Source organism: Pelodiscus sinensis, unplaced genomic scaffold (genome assembly GCF_049634645.1).
Source record: "Pelodiscus sinensis isolate JC-2024 unplaced genomic scaffold, ASM4963464v1 ctg34, whole genome shotgun sequence".
In the NCBI taxonomy this organism is placed as follows: Eukaryota; Metazoa; Chordata; order Testudines; family Trionychidae; genus Pelodiscus; species Pelodiscus sinensis.
Genome location: NW_027465849.1, coordinates 3,318,271 through 3,337,934, shown reverse-complemented (window position 1 = coordinate 3,337,934; position 19,664 = coordinate 3,318,271). Strand labels below are relative to the sequence as shown.

General features: G+C 63.8%; 2 protein-coding genes across 7 annotated transcripts in view; both read left to right on the top strand.

Annotated features, from left to right (window-relative positions):
• The window catches only part of NTN5 (netrin 5), a 29,377-nt gene extending 26,656 nt beyond the window's left edge, over positions 1 to 2,721 (top strand). For both annotated transcript variants that reach the window (XM_075915412.1, XM_075915413.1), the window contains exon 7: positions 2,040 to 2,721. In XM_075915412.1, coding sequence (XP_075771527.1) covers positions 2,040 to 2,368 — 329 coding nt within the window. In that variant the 3' untranslated portion in view covers positions 2,369 to 2,721. The remainder of the gene's footprint in view (positions 1 to 2,039) is intronic.
• A 1,683-nt stretch (positions 2,722 to 4,404) lies between these two features.
• LOC142823779 (sulfotransferase 2B1-like) lies at positions 4,405 to 18,940 on the top strand. 5 transcript variants are annotated; one of them, XM_075915144.1, is made up of 7 exons: positions 4,405 to 4,509; positions 11,241 to 11,389; positions 12,073 to 12,281; positions 12,353 to 12,479; positions 12,637 to 12,731; positions 14,000 to 14,180; positions 14,791 to 18,940. In XM_075915144.1, exons 2-7 carry the CDS (start codon positions 11,245 to 11,247, stop codon positions 14,904 to 14,906), a joined length of 873 nt encoding a protein of 290 aa, XP_075771259.1. In that variant the 5' UTR covers positions 4,405 to 4,509; positions 11,241 to 11,244; the 3' UTR covers positions 14,907 to 18,940. The 5 variants fall into 5 exon arrangements, 3 of the variants coding, with proteins under 3 accessions (XP_075771259.1, XP_075771260.1, XP_075771258.1); XR_012898900.1 differs by lacking the exon at positions 4,405 to 4,509 and adding an exon at positions 9,717 to 9,920 and having other exon boundaries at positions 13,938 to 14,180; XR_012898899.1 differs by lacking the exon at positions 4,405 to 4,509 and adding an exon at positions 9,717 to 9,920 and having other exon boundaries at positions 13,926 to 14,180.
• Positions 18,941 to 19,664: the final 724 nt, after the last annotated feature.

Below are 19,664 nucleotides of genomic sequence, written 5' to 3'. Positions count from 1 at the left end.
TCCCCATCGCTGGCTCTCAGGCCGCAGCGCCAGATCCGAAATACCCTGGAGCGGCCAGGCAACCAAGCACTGGGCATGATCCAGCCTGGGAGAACGGGGCTTTCCCTGGGGTTTCGAACTGCTGTGCCTGGCAGGGGATGAAGGGGGTCCACTGGAGGCGTCTCCCACTGGGTATTGATCAGTATCAATCTAGATCCATGGTTGGCACTGGCTAGCACCGCATGTGCTTTGGGTATCATTGAGTATCGCTAGCCATCGCTGGTTATCATGGTTTTGCTGTGCATCACTGGGTATTATTGGGGTTAAGGGGTGATGTAGGGTATTACTGAATATTGCTAGGTATTATTGGGGTTCAAGGATATTATAGGGTATCACCAAATATTGCTGGGTATTATTGGGATTCAGGGGTGTTGTAGGGCGTCTCTGGATACCACTGGGCATTATTGGAGTTCAGGGGTATTGCAGGGTATCACTGGATACCACTGGGTATTATTGGAGTTCAGGGGTATTGCAGGGTATCACTGGATATCACTTGGTATTATTGGGGTTCAGGGGTATTGCATGGTATCACTGGGTATTGTTGGGGTTCAGGGGTATTGCAGGGTATCACTGGATATCACTGGGTATTATTGGAGTTCAGGGGTATTGCAGGGTATCACTGGATATTATTGGGGTTCAGGGGTATTGTAGGGTATCACTGCGTATTATTGGGGTTCAGTGGGGACTGCTGGGTATCACAAGGTATTGTTTTCAGTGGCTATTGCTAGCTATCCCTGCATATTGTTGGGGTCAAGGAGCATGGCTGGGTTCCCATGGGTATTGCTGGGCACTGTTGGTGGTAATTGGGCACTGTTGGGTTTCAGTGAGCGTGGCTAGCCGTGCTGCCTCTTGGTGGGCGTCACTGACTATTGGTAGGCATATTGGTATTACTAGGCATCTTCAGTATGAGACATTGCTAAGCGTTGTTGGGTATTGGTGAGCATGGGGCATGCTGGGCACTGGTCAGTCTTGCTGGGGATCGGGGAGCACTTTGAAGCATTGTCAGTGTCAGGGAGCTCTGCTGGGCATTGTGGGTAAGTTGCACTGGTACTGGAGTGTGCCCTTGGCCACTGATGAATAATGCTGGGGACTGATGAGAATCACTGGGTATTGGTGGGGATCACTGAGATTGATGGCTATCACTAAGGATTGGTGGGCATCAGCAGGTATTGGCAGTGTTGGCTAATGCTGTGTGCTGAGTGGTGGTGTCCTTGGAGAATGTTTGACACCAGTGGATAACGTTGCATGGTGAGTCTTACTGAACATTGGTGGACTCTGTTGGGCACCATTCAGTGTTGGTATCAGCATCATTGACTAATGTTGGGTATCACAGGGTATTGGTTGGGTTGGGCAAGTATCACTGAGTATTGTAGGGTAAGGGTATCATTGCTTATGATTGATTGGTTTGGGCAGGTATCATTGAGTATTGGAGGATATGGATATCGTTGCGTATGACTGGGTATTAGTTGGTTTGGGCAGGTATCATTAAGTATTGTTGGGTATTTGTGTCATAGGCCAGTGTTGAGCACCATTGGGTGTCATTGGGCTTGGTGGGGGTTGGCGTCGTAGGCTAATGAGCATCGTTGTGGTCATTGGGGTTGGTGTTGTAGACCAATGAGCATTGTTGGGGTCATTGGGTTTGGCAGGGGTTGGTGTCGTAGGCGAATGAGCATCGTTGGGTGTCATTGGGGTTGGCGGGGGTCGGTGTCATAGACCAATGAGTATCATTGGGGTCGTTGGGGTTGGTGTCGTAGACCAATGAGCATTGTTGGAGTCATTGGGGTTGGTGTCGTAGACCAATGAGCATCGTTGGGGTCATTGGGGTTGGTGTCGTAGACCAATGAGCATCGTTGGGGCCATTGGGGTTGGTGTCGTAGACCAATGAGCATTGCTGTTGGGTCTCATTAGCGAGATTTGTCATTGGCTCCTGCTGGGGATCGGGGAGGATCCGTGACCGGAGAGTATCTGGCCCCTCCCTGACCGCTGGCCTCCCCCTGCAGTGCTGCGTGCCCAGCTGCTGGCCATGGTGGAGTCGGGAGAGTGGTGGAAGTTCACGGCCTCGGTGCTGGCGGTCTATCGGCAGCGCCGGGTGCCCATTCGCCGGGGCGAGCAGCCGCTTTGGGTGCCCCAGCAGGACCTGGCCTGTGGCTGCCTGCACCTCCAAGTTGGCAAGGCCTATCTGGTGATCGGGAACGACGCGGAGTCGCCCGACCCGGCGCGCCTGGTGCTGGACAGGAACAGCCTGGCACTGCCCTGGCGCGACGTCTGGGCCCACAAGCTCCGGCGCTTCCAGCAGCAGAACCGGCGGGGCAAGTGCCGGAGCCCCTGAAACCCACGGATGGAAATGCTGGGGACCCCAACACACCAGGCACCCTAACACCCACCGGCGGGGTCTATACCGCCTGGCACGGCTCCCCCAGATCCTCAAGCCCTGAAATGGGGCCCGGCTCCCCATAATCCCTGAGAATCCCCTATATTCAGACCCTCCCCCCTCCCCCCAAGCACAGTGCAACCCCACCTCCCCATAGCCAGCCCGGGGGGGCCCATGCCCACCCCACTTCCCTCACTCCACATTTTTGCAGTCAGGTTTCGGGGGGGGGGGGGGAGAGGAGTAAAGACCAAAGTTGACCTTTGTCCTGCTTTTGCACTTGTAAAAACGATACATGGAATAAAGCGAGAAATTATTTTACTCTCCAGAGAGAGTCTCTTTCCTGGGAAGTGGGCAGGGTACAGTGCTGGGGGGGGGGGGTTAAGAATGGGGCAGGAGACCTGTCCCCTCTAGGGGGCGCCAGCTTCTAGGGTCTGGCTGGCTTGGGGGGCAAGTAATAGTGCAGGAGCCTTTCCCCTCTGGGGGGCGCTGGCTACCACCCGACCCCAGGGCAGGGCCTGGCTGGCTCTTCAGGGTGGGAAGGGGGATGGGACCTTTGATGTCCTGGTTCCCAGCTGCCCCTGTCAGTGGGGCGGAGGTGGGGCAGGTGGCCGGGTGGGGGGGGGGGGTACGTCCTGCCTGAACCAGCCTTGTTGCTGTTGCCCGGAACAGATAGGCTGGTGCAGGCGTGAAATCGGCTTCTGTGACGGGGGGGGGGGGTCCAGTTACTGCCGGGGGAGGGCGGCTCCCCACTGCCCCTTTCACACCTTCCTGCCCATTTACACCCTGCCCCCAGCCCCGTCCAGCCTGGGCCGCATGAGGGGGCCAGCCCCTCCCCACAGGGCCCCAGCTCCAAAGACACCCTCAGGACTCTCCCCCCTTCCCTCTGGCGGCCTGGCCCTGCACACACGCACCCCCACCCCCGCTGGCTTGGCCCTGCACCCCCCCGTCCCTCTGCCAGCTTGGTCCTGCACCCACCTATCTGCCTGGCCCTGCATCCCTGCCCCCCCATCCCTCTGCCGGCCTGACCCTGCACCCCCTTCCCCCGTCTCTCCCCACCCTTCCAGTCACCCCCATATCTCCCTCTCCAGCCCCAAAAGCACCCATCCTCTGATCCTCATAGAGACTTTTCATCCATCTATCGCTACCCCCCCCCCAGTTTTTTTCTGCCGTATCGTTACCTGTATGACTGGGGTGGGCTATGGGTGTAGATGGGCCCGTGAGTCTGAGCTGGGGCAATGGGGGGGGGGCTCCCGGCTGCAGCCCCCACCAGGGATGAAGGGATGTTGGGTTCATCTCCCGAGCCCCAGTTAATACCCCCACTCCCTCACCAAGCTGGGGGGACGGTTGTGGTCAGGTGCCAGGGAGGCTCAAGCAGGCAGGGGTACAGGATGTGGGGGGGCTGAGTTGGATGCCCGGTGTATCCATGGGGGGTGCCATGGGGCAGCAGGAGTCCTGGCGAGGCCTGGCACAGACCCTCCGTATAGGACACCGCGCCACCTATGGATCTCAGAGCCCCTTAAGTGGCCCCCATCACCAGGCCCCCCCACCCGCCCTCACCCCCATTTCTGGAGCAGCTTTGCCCTCTGGTGGCAGGTCCCTGCAGGGCAGCCGCACACTCGGGGGCTGGAATTACAGCCACACGCCTCGGCTCTGCGGGTATTGCAGGGTTAATGCAAGGGCTCGGTGTGGGGGGGGGGGGGGCGTCTCTGTTCTGCAGAGAGGGAAACTGAGGCACAGATATTGATGAGCCCAATGGGCTGGAGAGGGACAGAGGCCGGGAACAGAACCCTGGATCTTTCCCGCCTCAGCTCTGGAAGGGGAGTTAGGTGTAATGGTTAAAGTGTGGGGGGGGGGGGCTGGGCCTTTCCCACTGCACCCCACCCCCCCATATACACACTCCATGAGAGACTCCAGCCTGCACCTCCCGGCCTCCCCACCAGGGGTCTCTGTGCAGCGCTGCGGCTCATGGGCACAGCAGATAAGGAGCCGGTGCAGGGAGGCGGCCACTCTCTGAGCCTGGCCCAGCCTCGTCCGCACCCGACGCCGCGGGGGGGAGGGGGGTTCCCGTCGAGAGCCGACTTCGCATGCCCCCGAGCAAGGTAAGTGCCTGGCATCACTGACCCTGACCTTGACCCTGACCTTGACCCTGACCTTGACCTCAGACCCTGTAGACCAGTGTTTCCCAAACGGTGTTCCCCGAACCCCAGGGTTCTGCAAAGTGAAACTCAGGGTTCCCCGAGAAAATTTGACCCCCCTGCGGAGCCTGTAGGCAGCTCCCATTGGAGCCGTGCCGGTGGGGGGTGGCCTTCTGGCGGCTCCACCACCCACTGCGGCTGCCCCACCACCGCCAGGCCCCCTCCGCACCCCGCAGGACGGCCCCTGGCCCACGGGGCCTCCGGTGCCGTGCAGCCTCCTCCTCGGGTGCAGGCGGCGGCTAGTTACAGCAGCCGCTGCTGCCAGGAGGGAGGGGTGGCTGGGTCCGAGGCGCCATGTAGCCACTCCGGGACCTGGGTGTTTTTATACCGCCGCCTGCGCTCCAGTAGGGGCCGCACAGAACTCGGCTGGGGCGTGCTCGGGGCGTGCTCGGCTGCCTTTCTCTCTCCCCCACCCTCCTCCCCACCCTGCTGGGGAAGTGGCAGAGTCTGATTTGGTGGGGAAGGTCGGGGTTTCTACACCCCCTCTCCCACCCTGCCGGCAGGCAGCCTGACAGGGTGCTGCAGCTGCACTGAGACCCCCTCTACGTGGGGGGGGCGCAACTGAGCTCCCTCTCCCGCCCCCTGCTGGGAACCAGAGGGTGTGCTTGGCGGCGTTCCCTGCTGCAGCAGGGTGCCAAGCCAGGTAAACATCCCCGCTCATACCCAGACCCAAATCTCCCTCGCTCACTCCCCTTCCCCGCCTCCCCCGCTCGCTCTCGCACCCTGCCCCATAGCGTAAGACTGTTATTGGGGGATCCGCTAAATTCTTTCGAGTTGAAAAGGGTTCTGCGGCCAAATAAAATTGGGAAACACTGCGCTAGATGATGGAAAACGCATCAAGCTCCCCCTGCACCCCTAGCTCCAGCGCCTGCCCGCACCTCACCCCACCCCTAGCTCCAGCTCCTCCCCGCACCTCACCCCACCCCTAGCTCCAGCTCCTCCCCGCATCTCATCCCACCCCTAGCTCCAGCTCCTCCCCGCATCTCATCCCACCCCTAGCTCCAGCTCCTCCCCGCACCTCACCCCACCCCTAGCTCCAGCTCCTCCCCGCACCTCACCCCACCCCTAGCTCCAGCTCCTCCCCGCATCTCATCCCACCCCTAGCTCCAGCTCCTCCCCGCACCTCACCCCACCCCTAGCTCCAGCTCCTCCCCGCACCTCACCCCACCCCTAGCTCCAGCTCCTCCCCGCACCTCACCCCACCCCTAGCTCCAGCTCCTCCCCGCACCTCACCCCACCCCTAGCTCCAGCTCCTCCCCGCACCTCATCCCACCCCTAGCTCCAGCTCCTCCCCGCACCTCACCCCACCCCTAGCTCCAGCTCCTCCCCGCACCTCACCCCACCCCTAGCTCCAGCTCCTCCCCGCACCTCACCCCACCCCTAGCTCCAGCTCCTCCCCGCATCTCACCCCACCCCTAGCTCCAGCTCCTCCCCGCATCTCACCCCACCCCTAGCTCCAGCTCCTCCCCGCATCTCACCCCACCCCTAGCTCCAGCTCCTCCCTGCATCTCACCCCACCCCTAGCTCCAGCTCCTCCCCGCACCTCACCCCACCCCTAGCTCCAGCTCCTCCCCGCACCTCACCTCACCCCTAGCTCCAGCTCCTCCCCGCACCTCACCCCACCCCTAGCTCCAGCTCCTCCCCGCACCTCACCCCACCCCTAGCTCCAGCTCCTCCCTGCACCTCACCCCACCCCTAGCTCCAGCTCCTCCCCGCACCTCACCCCACCCCTAGCTCCAGCTCCTCCCCGCACCTCACCCCACCCCTACCTCCAGCTCCTCCCTGCATCTCACCCCACCCCTAGCTCCAGCTCCTCCCCGCACCTCACCCCACCCCTACCTCCAGCTCCTCCCCGCACCTCACCCCACCCCTAGCTCCAGCTCCTCCCCGCACCTCACCCCACCCCTAGCTCCAGCTCCTCCCCGCACCTCACCTCACCCCTAGCTCCAGCTCCTCCCCGCACCTCACCCCACCCCTAGCTCCAGCTCCTCCCCGCATCTCACCCCACCCCTAGCTCCAGCTCCTCCCCGCACCTCACCCCCCTAGCTCCAGCTCCTCCCCGCACCTCACCCCACCCCTAGCTCCAGCTCCTCCCCGCATCTCACCCCACCCCTAGCTCCAGCTCCTCCCCGCACCTCACCCCCCTAGCTCCAGCTCCTCCCCGCACCTCACCCCACCCCTAGCTCCAGCTCCTCCCCGCACCTCACCCCACCCCTAGCTCCAGCTCCTCCCGCACCTCACCCCACCCCTAGCTCCAGCTCCTCCCCGCACCTCACTCCACCCCTAGCTCCAGCGCCTGCCCGCACCTCACCCCACCCCTAGCTCCAGCTCCTCCCCGCACCTCACCCCACCCCTAGCTCCAGCTCCTCCCCGCATCTCACCCCACCCCTAGCTCCAGCTCCTCCCCGCACCTCGCCCCACCCCTACCTCCAGCTCCTCCCCGCACCTCACCCCACCCCTAGCTCCAGCTCCTCCCCGCACCTCACCCCACCCCTAGCTCCAGCTGCTCCCCGCACCTCACCCCACCCCTACCTCCAGCTCCTCCCCGCACCTCACCCCACCCCTAGCTCCAGCTCCTCCCCGCATCTCACCCCACCCCTAGCTCCAGCTCCTCCCCGCACCTCACCCCACCCCTAGCTCCAGCTCCTCCCCGCACCTCACCCCACCCCTAGCTCCAGCTCCTCCCCGCACCTCACCCCACCCCTAGCTCCAGCTCCTCCCCGCACCTCATCCCACCCCTAGCTCCAGCTCCTCCCCGCATCTCACCCCACCCCTAGCTCCAGCTCCTCCCCGCACCTCACCCCCCTAGCTCCAGCTCCTCCCCGCACCTCACCCCACCCCTAGCTCCAGCTCCTCCCCGCACCTCACCCCACCCCTAGCTCCAGCTCCTCCCCGCACCTCACCCCACCCCTAGCTCCAGCTCCTCCCCGCACCTCACTCCACCCCTAGCTCCAGCGCCTGCCCGCACCTCACCCCACCCCTAGCTCCAGCTCCTCCCCGCACCTCACCCCACCCCTAGCTCCAGCTCCTCCCCGCATCTCACCCCACCCCTAGCTCCAGCTCCTCCCCGCACCTCGCCCCACCCCTACCTCCAGCTCCTCCCCGCACCTCACCCCACCCCTAGCTCCAGCTCCTCCCCGCACCTCACCCCACCCCTAGCTCCAGCTGCTCCCCGCACCTCACCCCACCCCTACCTCCAGCTCCTCCCCGCACCTCACCCCACCCCTAGCTCCAGCTCCTCCCCGCATCTCACCCCACCCCTAGCTCCTGCTCCTCCCCGCACCTCACCCCACCCCTAGCTCCTGCTCCTCCCCGCACCTCACCCCACCCCTAGCTCCAGCTCCTCCCTGCACCTCACCCCACCCCTAGCATCAGCTCCTCCCCGCACCTCACCCCACCCGGGTAAATTCTCTGTTTGCACGGATTTCTCTCCACTCCCTGCCTCCAAGCCCAGAAAGTAACCAACACCCCCAGCTGGGCAAAGCACAACCAAGGCTACAGGGGAAGAGGTTAGGGTTTGATTCATGGCTATTTCCTTGGACGTAAGAACATCAGAACGGCCACAAGGGGTCAGACCAATGGTCCATCCAGCGCAGATCCTGTCTTCCGTGAGTGGCCAATGCCAGGTGCCACAGAGGGGGTGAACAGAACAGGGAATCCTCAGGTGTTCCCTCCCCTGACTCTGCATTCCCAGCTTCTGGCAAACAAACACCCATCCCTGCCCAGCCTGGCTGATTGCCATCGAGGGGCTTATCCTCCATGAATTCATCTAGCTCCTTTTTGAACTCTGTTATAGTCTTGGCCTTCACAACCTCCTCTGGCGAGGAGTTCCACAGATAGCATGAAGAAATACTTCCTTGTGGCTGTGTTAAACCTGCTGCCTGTTAATTTCATTGGGTGGCCCCCAGTTCTTGTGTTCTGAGGAGTAAAACACACCTCCTTAGTCACTTTCTCCACCCCAGCCCTGATTTTATAGGCCTCCATCCTATCTACCCTTAGGCGTCTCTTCTTCAAGCAAAACAGTCTCAGTCCTAATAATCTCCCCTCTCACGAGAGCAGGTCCAGACCCCGCATCTCGTGTGTGGCTCTTCTCTGCACCTTCTCCAAGTCCAGTCTGACCTTTTGGAGCGAAGGCAACCCCATCTGCAGGCAGGATTCCTGGGGCTGGGTAGCCACGCATTGTTTGAGCTGCTCACAATTTGGGATGTGAATGGATAACCAGTTAACTGGTAAGCATCACCCTTACCAGGTGATGCTTACCAGTTACAGTGAATTGGCAGGGGCTGGAGCAGCAGCACCCCGCCCCCCCTCCCCCTGTCCCCATTTAAGCGATTAATTGGTTAAACATAACGTTCGGCCCGTTAACTGGTTACACAGGATTTTACATCCTCAGGATTAACTTCCTGCCTTTCCCTGTCTGCTGTTATTTGGTAACCATCGTCAGACCCCCCCCCCACCGCCCCCTGAGCCCCCCCATCAACTAATTCTCCCATCGTCTGTCCCCCCCACCGCCTGACCCCCCATCAACTAATTCTCCCACCGCCTGACCCCCCCATCAACTAATTCTCCCATCGTCTGTCCCCCCCACCGCCTGACCCCCCCATCAACTAATTCTCCCACCGCCTGAGCCCCCATCAACTAATTCTCCCACCGCCTGACCCCCCATCAACTAATTCTCCCATCGTCTGTCCCCCCGACCGCCTGACCCCCCATCAACTGGTTCTCCCACCGCCTGACCCCCCCACCGCCTGATCCCCCATCAACTAATTCTCCCCCCCATCAACTAATTCTCCCATCGTCTGTCCCCCCCACCGCCTGATCCCCCATCAACTAATTCTCCCACCGCCTGACCCCCCCATCAACTAATTATCCCATCATCTGTCCCCCCCACCGCCTGACCCTCCCTGCAATTAACACAACTAGCCTGCGTGTGTGTGTGTGTGTGTGTGTATTCCCCTCCCCCCCAACACACCAGGAGGGAGCAGCGCTGGACACCGTCACCCCCCCCCCCCCCCAGCAGGAGACAGGGCTACACACACGTAGGGGGCAGGGCTGGACAGACGTGCATACCAAGGGGCGCAGCGACACCCACACCCTCCAACAGGGGGCGGGGCCACACACGGGGGGAGGGGGACGCCGGCTGTTCTCACCGGAGCCCTCGGGGCGGGATCCCCTCTGGCCACGTCACTGCCCGGCGCTGGGGGATTCCCCCCTCCCGCGCGGTGACCTGGATCCGCACAGGGCCCCATGGTGCGGGGCGGGCGGGGCCCTGGGAATCGGACACTCAAGGAGACGGCCTGGAAAGACACCGGAGGGTAACGGGCTGGGCCGCGGCCCCTGGGGGGCCAAATCCTGCCCCCCCCGGCCTTGCCGGTGCCCCTCGCTCCCACCCCCCAGCCCTGCCCCCCCAGCCCTGCCGGTGCCCTTCGCTCCCACCCCCCAGCCCTACCCCCCAGCCCTGCCGGTGCCCTTCGCTCCCACCCCCCAGCCCTACCCCCCAGCCCTGCCGGTGCCCTTCGCTCCCACCCCCCAGCCCTGCCCCCCCCAGCCCTGCGCTCCCACCCCCCAGCCCTGCCGGTGCCCATCGCTCCCACCCCCCAGCCCTGACCCCCAGCCCTGCCGGTGCCCATCGCTCCCACCCCCCAGCCCTGACCCCCAGCCCTGCCGGTGCCCCTCGCTCCCACCCCCCAGCCCTGCCCCCCCAGCCCTGCCGGTGCCCTTCGCTCCCACCCCCCAGCCCTGACCCCCAGCCCTGCCGGTGCCCCTCGCTCCCACCCCCAGCCCTGCCCCCCCAGCCCTGCCGGTGCCCCTCGCTCCCACCCCCCAGCCCTGCCCCCCCAGCCCTGCCGGTGCCCTTCGCTCCCACCCCCCAGCCCTGCCCCCCCCAGCCCTGCCGGTGCCCTTCGCTCCCACCCCCCAGCCCTGCCGGTGCCCCTCCCTCCCACCCCCCAGCCCTGCCCCCCCAGCCCTGCCGGTGCCCCTCGCTCCCACCCCCCAGCCCTGCCCCCCCCCAGCCCTGCCGGTGCCCTTCGCTCCCACCCCCCAGCCCTGCCCCCCCCAGCCCTGCCGGTGCCCTTCGCTCCCACCCCCCAGCCCTGCCGGTGCCCCTCGCTCCCACCCCCCAGCCCTGCCCCCCCAGCCCTGCCGGTGCCCCTCGCTCCCACCCCCCAGCCCTGCCCCCCCCAGCCCTGCCGGTGCCCTTCGCTCCCACCCCCCAGCCCTGCCCCCCCAGCCCTGCCGGTGCCCTTCGCTCCCACCCCCCAGCCCTGCCCCCCCAGCCCTGCCGGTGCCCTTCGCTCCCACCCCCAGCCCTGCCCCCCCCCAGCCCTGCCGGTGCCCTTCGCTCCCAGCCCTGCCCCCCCCCCCAGCCCTGCCGGTGCCCTTCGCTCCCACCCCCCAGCCCTGCCCCCCCCAGCCCTGCCGGTGCCCTTCCCTTTCTCTAACTCTGCACTACAGGCCTGTCCTGCCCGCTCTCCCCAGTGGGTGCCTAGGGGGCGATCCCGGGGGGGTTGGGAATTGAGGGGCCGGAGGGGGTTTGGCGACAGGCGGGGGGTGAATGGGGTGGGCGGGGGACCCTGTCACGCAGGGCTGGGGCAGCCGGGTGCTGAGGGTCCCCGACCTCTCCCCCTCCCCAGCTCCATGGCGGACCCCGGCCCACGCTGGCTGCGCTATGAAGGCCTCCTGCTGCCCGCGCTGGTTCACAGTGCCGAGAGCCTGCGCTACGCCCGGCTCCGCTTCCAGGTGCGAGATCAGGACGTCTTCAGCATCACCTACCCCAAATCCGGTGAGAGCCCCGCGCATGAGAGACCCCCCTGCACCTCCGCCCTGCCCCCACAGCCCCACCGCGCCCCTACTGCCCCTGCACCCTACACCTCCCCCGGCCCCGCCCCCGACGCCCTGAATTCCCCACAGCACCCCCACACCTACCCCACATCAACTGAGAGACCTGGGACGCCCCTGGTCCCCTCCCTCAGTGCCCCAGACATCCCCCGCCCCCATCCCTAGCTCCTGCTGCCCCCCTCGTAAGTCTGCAGGACTCCCCCCTCCAGGCCCCACCCCTGGGATCCCCCCTCCTAAACACTGCAAGCCTGCGAGCAGCCCACCATCTCCCAGAGCCCCCAGGTCCCCCCACTTCCTACCTCCCCCAGCCCTTAACTCCCCACCTTTCCCCCGCACCGCACATCCTACCCCATCCCCCTCCACCCCGGCGGAGCCCCCTTCGGATGGTGTTTCCCTATTCCCTCTGAATTTGTGAACCCCTCCACTGCCCTGAATTCCAGGATCTCCCCCACTCCTTGCACCCCAACATCCCCCCACCCCTCTGAAACCTCCAACCCCCACCCCATCTTCTCCCCGTGCTTCCCCCCCAACCTGACTCCAATTACCCACCCCCCTCCAGTCCCTTTCTCACTCCCTCCCCCGATATCTACCCAGCCCCCAGCTCCATCATTTCCCCCCTTCCCACAGGCACCACCTGGATGCAGGAGCTGCTGACCCTTATCCACAGCGATGGGGACCCCCAGCTGGCGCAGTCGGTGCCCTCCTGGGAGCGGGTGCCTTGGTTGGAGCAGATCACGGCAGCCGGGTACCTGGAGAACCGGCCCTGCCCACGGCTCGTCTCATCCCATCTGCCCTGTGACCTCTTCCCCTCCAGCATCCAGGGCTCCAACGCCAAGGTGAGGGGCTGCAGGGCAGGGGCTGCAGGCTGGGAGTGTGGGGCACCGCTGAGTCCCTGTCCCTGTCCCAGGTGATCTATACCATGAGGAACCCCAAGGACGTCTGCGTCTCCCTCTATTATTACTCGAAAATGGCCTCGTTTCTGGAGACCCAGGAGGATTTTGGGGAATTCGTGGAGCAATTCAGCGCAGGCAAAGGTAGAGGCAGCGCGGGGCAGTGGTCAGAGCCGGGGCGGGGTACTCCTGGCTTGGGGAGGGGTGTGGGGCTGGGAGCTGCATGCGCCCAGCCTGGCCCCTCCGTTGGCTCCCTTCCTGACCTGGCGTTTCCCTCGCTCCCTGCCCCCGGGGCTCCCAGTGCTCTTCGGCTCCTGGTTCCAGCATGTCAAGGGCTGGCTGGGCATGAGGGACCGGCTCCGCTTCCTGCTCCTCACCTACGAGGAGCTGCACCAGGTGAGAGAGCGGGGCCAGGGAGCGTGCGTGGGCCGAGCTACCTCCGTGTCCCCCCCATCCCATCCCCCATCCCCCATCCAATGCACCCGCCCAGCTACCGCTGAGCCCCCCAGCCCGTCCCCCGTTCAACCCACCGGCCCAGCTACCTCCGTGTCCCCCCCATCCCATCCCCCATCCAATGCACCCGCCCAGCTGCCGCCGAACCCCCCAGCCTGTCCCCCATTCAACCCACCGGCCCAGCTACCTCCGTGTCCCCCCAGCCCGTCCCTCACCCAACCCACTAGCCCAGCTACCTCCGTGTCCCCCCAGCCCGTCCCTCACCCAACCCACCGGCCCAGCTACCTCCATGCCCCCCCAGCCCGTCCCCCGTCTAAACCACTGGCCCAGCTACCTCCGTGTCCCCCCATCCCATCCCCCGTCCAACCCACCAGCCCAGCTACCACCGCGTCCCCATCCCATCCCCCATCCAACCCACCGGCCCAGCTACCACCATGTCCCCCCAGCCCATCCCTCACCCAATCCACCAGCCCAGCTACCGCCGTACCCCCCCATCCCATCCCCCGTTCATCCCACCAGCCCAGCTACCGCCGTGTCCCCCCCATCCCATCCCCCATCCAACCCACTGGCCCAGCTACCTCCATGTCCCCCCATCCCATCCCCCGTCCAACCCACTGGCCCAGCTACCTCTGTGTCCCCCATCCCATCCCCCGTCCAACCCACTGGCCCAGCTACCGCCGCATCCCCCCCATCCTGTCCAACCCACCAAACCCACTACCACCGCGTTCCCCCACCATCCCATCCCCCGTCCAACCCACTAGTCCAGCCACTGCTGCATCCTGCCCCTCCTTTCCCACCCCAACCCGCCATCCCAGCCACAGCTGCGCCCCTCCCTCCCCCAACCCCCTCTGCAATCCACTGGCCCAGCCACTGCCATGCCCCCCCCCATACGAGCCCTCCATCCAACCCCCCAGCCAGCCACTGCTGTGTCCTGTCCCTCCCCAAGCCGCCAGCCCAGCCACGGCCATGTCCCCTCCCCCAACCTACCCCCCCATCCAACCCGCAGGCCCAGCTACTGCCCTGTCTTCCCATCCTCCCCCAGCAACCCACAGGCCCAGCTCCTGCTGCGTCCTGCCCCTCCTGTCCCAGCCCCCCCTCCCAAACCGCCCATCTGAACCATGGGTCCTTCTACCCCAGTGTCTTCCCCAGCCTGAAGCCCTCCCCAGTCAGACCCCGAGGCCCATGGACCCCGGTGTCCCACCCTCTTCCAGGACCTGCGGGGCAGCGTGCAGCGGATCTGCCGGTTCCTGGGCAGGGAGCTGGAGGAGCGGGCGCTGGACGCGGTGGTGGCCAACGCCTCCTTCCAGGTCATGAAGCAGAACAAGATGTGCAATTACAGCCTGGTGCCCCAGGACATCATGGACCAGCGGATCAGCCCCTTCCTGAGAAAAGGTGGGAGAGAGGGGGAGCCCCGGCCTGTCCCAACAGGGGCGCCATAGGGGGGCTCCCGGCTACCCCAGTCCGGCCTGTCCCAGCAGGGGATCTGCCTGGGGGTTCCCAGCTGCACCATCCCAGCCTGTCCCACCAGGGGGCGCCATGTGGGGGGGTCCTGGCTTGTCTCAACAGGGGCACTGTGCAGGGGTTCCCGGCTTCAGCAGCCCAGCCTGTCTCAGTGGGAGGCACCGTAAGGGGGTTCCCGGCTACACCAGCCTGGCCTGTCCCAGCAGGGGCACTATGAGGGGGGGAGGGGGCAGCTATGCCAGCCTGGCCTGTCCCAGCAGGGGGCGCCGTGCAAGGGTTCCTGACTATGCCAGCCCGGCTTGTCCCAGCAGGGGGCGCCGTGCAGGGGTTCCCGGCTATGCCAGCCCGGCTTGTCCCAGCAGGGGGCGCCGTGCAGGGGTTCCCGGCTATGCCAGCCCGGCTTGTCCCAGCAGGGGGCGCCGTGCAGAGGTTCCCGGCTATGCCAGCCCGGCCTGTCCCAGCAGAGGGCGCTGTGTGGGTGCTCCCGGCACAGGGGCTCAGTGGAGGAGTCGCTGACCCCTTCATTCTGTGCTTCCCCTAGGGGTGCCTGGCGACTGGAAGGGGCACTTCACGGCAGCACAGAGCCAGGCCTTTGACCAGCTCTACCGGGAGCAAATGCAGGACGTGGATGTCCAGTTCCCTTGGGACGAGGCCTGAGGAGCCCCCTCCACCGAGCCACTACAGTCTGTCGGGACCCCTAGACCCTTGTGTGTGGGCACTAGAAGAGTCTGTGAAGCTGGGGTCAGAACTCAGGAGTCCTGGCTCCCAACCCCCACCCTGTTCTAACCACTAGTCCCCGCTGCCCTCCCAGAGCTGGGATAGAACCCAGAAGTCTGAATCCCACCCCACCACCCTGCTCTAACCACTAGTCCTCACTCCCCCCTAGAGTCAGGGAGAGAGCCCAGGAATCCTGGCTCCCAGACTCCCTCACCACTAGTCCCCACTTCCCTCCTTGAGCTGGGATAGAACCCAACTCACTCCCATCAACCACTAGTCCCCACTCCCCAGCTCTAGAGCTTGCCCCTGGCCCCTCCTTCCATCTGGGCTGATCTGTGTCCCTGCCTCAGTTTCCCTCTATGTGGAACAGAGCTGAACTCCCTCTCCTGCATGAAGGCTGGGCCAGAGTGTCACTAACAAGCCCTGCTCCAGAGCCTGCAGCCACTGGACCAGCCACCCCGGGGCGGAGCAGCTCCAGAAACGCAGGGGAGGGGCAAGGTCTACTTAGGGGGTGGGGCGAGGGGCTTGGTTCTGAAGCCCCTAGAGGGCGCTGTGCCCCGTGCAGAGGTTCTGGGCCAGGCCTTGCCGGGGCTCCCCTCCCCTGGCCCCAGCCCATGGCACCCCCCCCCCCACCCCTCTGGTGCACACAGGGCTTCCCACACAGACCCTCTCTCCATTTCTGCTTCACCCTTGCTGGATTAGAACCCTGCCCCCTCCTGCCTGCCTGAGTCCCCCAGCACCTGCCTGCACCCCTCTGTAAGGGGCTGGGGGATTGGCTGGGGCGGGGGGGGTGACAAACCCAACCTCCTTCCATCTCCAGCAGGCACTGCAGCCTGGAGTCCCTGCCCTCCTCCCCCAATGGTGACCCTTTCGGGGGACTACCGAGTGAATCAGCTGCACCAGGGCCCCCCTTGGGAAAAACTCTCCCAGCCACCCTGGGGCTGGCCAGTCCCACTCCCTCCCAGCCTGCCCCAGCAGGGGGCGCTGTGGTTTGGTCCCCTAGGCTGGGCCTGGCCAGCCCTGCTCCCACCCAGCCTACCCCAGCAGGGGGCGCTGTGGTTTTCTCCCCTGGCCAGCCCCATTCCCTCCCAGCCTGCCCCAGCAGGGGGCGCTGTGGTTTGCTCCCCTAGGCTGGGCCTGGCCAGCCCTGCTCCCTCCCAGCCTACCCCAGCAGGGGGCGCTGTGGTTTTCTCCCCTGCCCAGCCCCATTCCCTCCCAGCCTGCCCCAGCAGGGGGCGCTGTGGTTTGCTCCCCTGGCCAGCCCCATTCCCTCCCAGCCTGCCCCAGCAGGGGGCGCTGTGGTTTGCTCCCCTAGGCTGGGCCTGGCCTGCCCTGCTCCCTCCCAGCCTGCCCCAGCAGGGGGCGCTGTGGTTTGCTCCCCTAGGCTGGGCCTGGCCTGCCCTGCTCCCTCCCAGCCTGTCCCAGCAGGGGGCGCTGTGGTTTGCTCCCCCAGGCCTGGGCATCCGGGAGCGGGGCCTTTGGACAAATCTATGGAGACAGTTACCTGCCAGGCCAGATTATCCATTAGGCACAATGGGGCCTAGGAACAAGTTTAAGGCCTACAACGCAGGCACAGTGGACGCAAGTCCCCTTATCCGGCCCATCCTCGCTGTACCTGGAGCACACAGAGTGGCTCTCGCTTGTGCCCTGAACTGCTCCCGGGGCGGGCCGTTTTCCAGTGGGCGATGTGCGGCGTAGCGGGGACGGGCCTTTCTCCCTTTAATATTTCTATATGCAGTGGAGTCCCGATGAGCCGACCTTCCGCTTTATCTGACACAGCTGCACCGACACATGATACGGTCTCGCATGATATTCTTATTGATAAACTAGGCAAATATAGCTTAGATAGGGCCACGATAAGGTGGGTGCATAATTGGCTGGATAACCGTAGTCAGAGAGTTGTTGTTAACGGTGCTAAATCCTGCTGGAAAGGGATAACAAGTGGAGTTCCTCAAGGGTCTGTTTTGGGACCCGTACTGTTCAATATCTTCATCAATGATGTAGATATTGGGATAGAGAGTACGCTTATTAAGTTTGCAGATGATACCAAACTGGGTGGGGTTGCAGCTTCTTTGGAGGACAGGGACATAATTCAACATGACCTTAGCAAGTTAGAGAAATGGTCAGAGGTAAACAGGATGAGGTTTAATAAAGAGAAATGCAAAGTGCTCCACTGAGGAAGGAACAATCAGTTCCATACATACAAGATGGGAAGCGACTGTCTAGGAAGGAGCATGGCGGAAAGGGATCTAGGGGTCATAGTGGACCACAAGTTGAATATGAGTCAACAGTGTGATGCTGTTGCAAAAAAAGCAAATATGATTCTAGGTTGTATCAACAGGTGTGTTGTAAGCAAAACTCGGGAAGTCATTCTGCCGCTCTACTCTGCACTAGTTAGGCCTCAGCTGGAGTACTGTGTCCAGTTCTGGGCGCCACATTTCAAGAAAGATGTGGAGAAATTGGAAAGGGTACAGAGAAGAGCGACAAGAATGATTAAAGGTCTAGAGAACATGACCTATGAAGCCAGGCTTCATGAACTGGGCTTGTTTAGTTTGGAAAAAAGAAGATTAAGGGGGGACATGATAACGGTTTTCAAATATCTAAAAGGGTGTCACAAGGAGGAAGGAGAAAATTTGTTCCTCTTGGTTTCTGAGGACAGAACAAGGAGTAATGGGCTTAAAGTGCAGCAGGGGAGGTTTAGATTGGACATTAGGAAAAAATTCCTAACTGTCAGGGTGGTCAAATATTGGAATAAATTGCCAAGGGAGCTGGTGGAATCTCCCTCTCTGGAGATATTTAAGAACAGGTTAGATAGACATCTGTCAGGGATGGTGTAGACGGAGCTTGGTCCTGCCTTGAGGGCGGGGGGCTGGACTCGATGACCTCTCGAGGTCCCTTCCAGTCCTATGATTCTATGATTCTAGGACGCCCTGGTCCCAGCCCACTGTGGCCGGGCCACTCCATGGCCTGTCGTGGTCATGAGTGCTGGGGAGAGTTGGGAGCCTCTTGGCACGAGGCCTCTTGGGGGCGGCAGTTGCAACGGGGGCGACACGGGAAGCCACGATGGCTGCTCTGTGCTCAGCCCCAGCCGCTCTCCGGGGGCTCCCGCAGCCAGGCCAGGCCCGCCCCAGCCGCGCTGGCGACGCTTGCTGGGGGGTGACACGCAGCCCCGGCCCTGCCCGCGGATTGGCGCAGCCTTGTGACGGGGCCGCCTGGCTCCCGCTTCCTGCTCCTGCTCCTCCCGTTGCGCAGTGGGGACTAGGCCGGGCAGCGGCCCTTTCAAACCCAGCCCTGACTCCAGCGAGCAGGGGGGACCAGTGCGTGACATCCATCTGCGGGGCATGTGCAGGGCTGAGGGGCGCGGGCTGGCGCTGCCTCCGGGAGGCGGGGAAGGGGCCGAGCCATGGCCGCTGTTGGCTGCTTTGTCTCCGAGCTGTTCGGGGCGCAGCACACTGGCAGCCCGCAGCGGTGTGGGGACCCCCTGGGCCGCTCGCAGGGCACAGCTGGTACGGGGGGTGGTTAAGGGGAGGGCTGGCTAAAGCCGTCTGGACCCCCCTCAATACAGCGAAGAATTTGTTCACATCCCGGGCCGTTTCCGTATTATCCGACGTTTTTTGTTACTCTGATCGCCTGTCGGTCCCGGTTAGGTCGGATAATCAGGACTCTGCTGTAATCGAATTAGGAGAGGGCCGAGGGCCTACGAAGACCCTAATCCGGCCTGGTTACCGGCCCCCCTCGGACCTGCCGTCCCCCAGCTGAGCACCCGGCCCGGGGATTGTGAACGCAGCAGAGGGAGGGACGTCGCACCAAGCCCAGAGAGTCAGAGAAGGCTTGGAAGGTGCGAAAAGAAACCTGAGGTGGGGACTGGGCGTGTTCCCAGTAATGAACTGGCTAGAACCCAGAGTTATTCCGGTTACTAACAGGCTGGAGCCTGCTGTTCTTACCGATGAATAAACGGGCTAGAATAATAAACAGTCTAGAGCGAGGTGCTCAAACTTTTTGGGCTGCGGCTGCCTCTGCTCGGATCACCAGCCAGCCACCCGACATGACAAAATGGGTGCAGGATGGGCTGAGGGTGGGGGTCTGGGGGGGAGGTTGGGTGCAGGATAAGTTGGGGGTGCGGGGTCTGGGGGGGAGGTTGGGTGCAGGATAAGTTGGGGGTGCGGGGTCTGGGGGGGAGGTTGGGTGCAGGATGCATTGGGGGTGCGGGGTCTGGGTGGGAGGTTGGGTGCAGGATGAGATGGGGGTGCGGGGTCAGGCTGGGAGGTTGGGTGCAGGATGAGTTGGGGGTGCGGGGTCTGGGTGGGAGGTTGGGTGCAGGATGAGATGGGGGTGCAGGGTCTGGCTGGGAGGTTGGGTGGAGGATGAGTTGGGGGTGCGGGGTCTGGGTGGGAGGTTGGGTGCAGGATGAGTTGGGGGTGCGGGGTCTGGGTGGGAGGTTGGGTGCAGGATGAGTTGGGGGTGCGGGGTCTGGGGAGGAGGTTGGGTGCAGGATGAGTTGGGGGTGCGGGGTCTGGCTGGGAGGTTGGGTGCAGGATGAGTTGGGGGTGCGGGGTCTGGGGAGGAGGTGGGGTGCAGGATGAGTTGGGGGTGCGGGGTCTGGGTGGGAGGTTGGGTGCAGGATGAGTTGGGGGTGCGGGGTCTGGGGAGGAGGTGGGGTGCAGGATGAGTTGGGGGTGCGGGGTCTGGGTGGGAGGT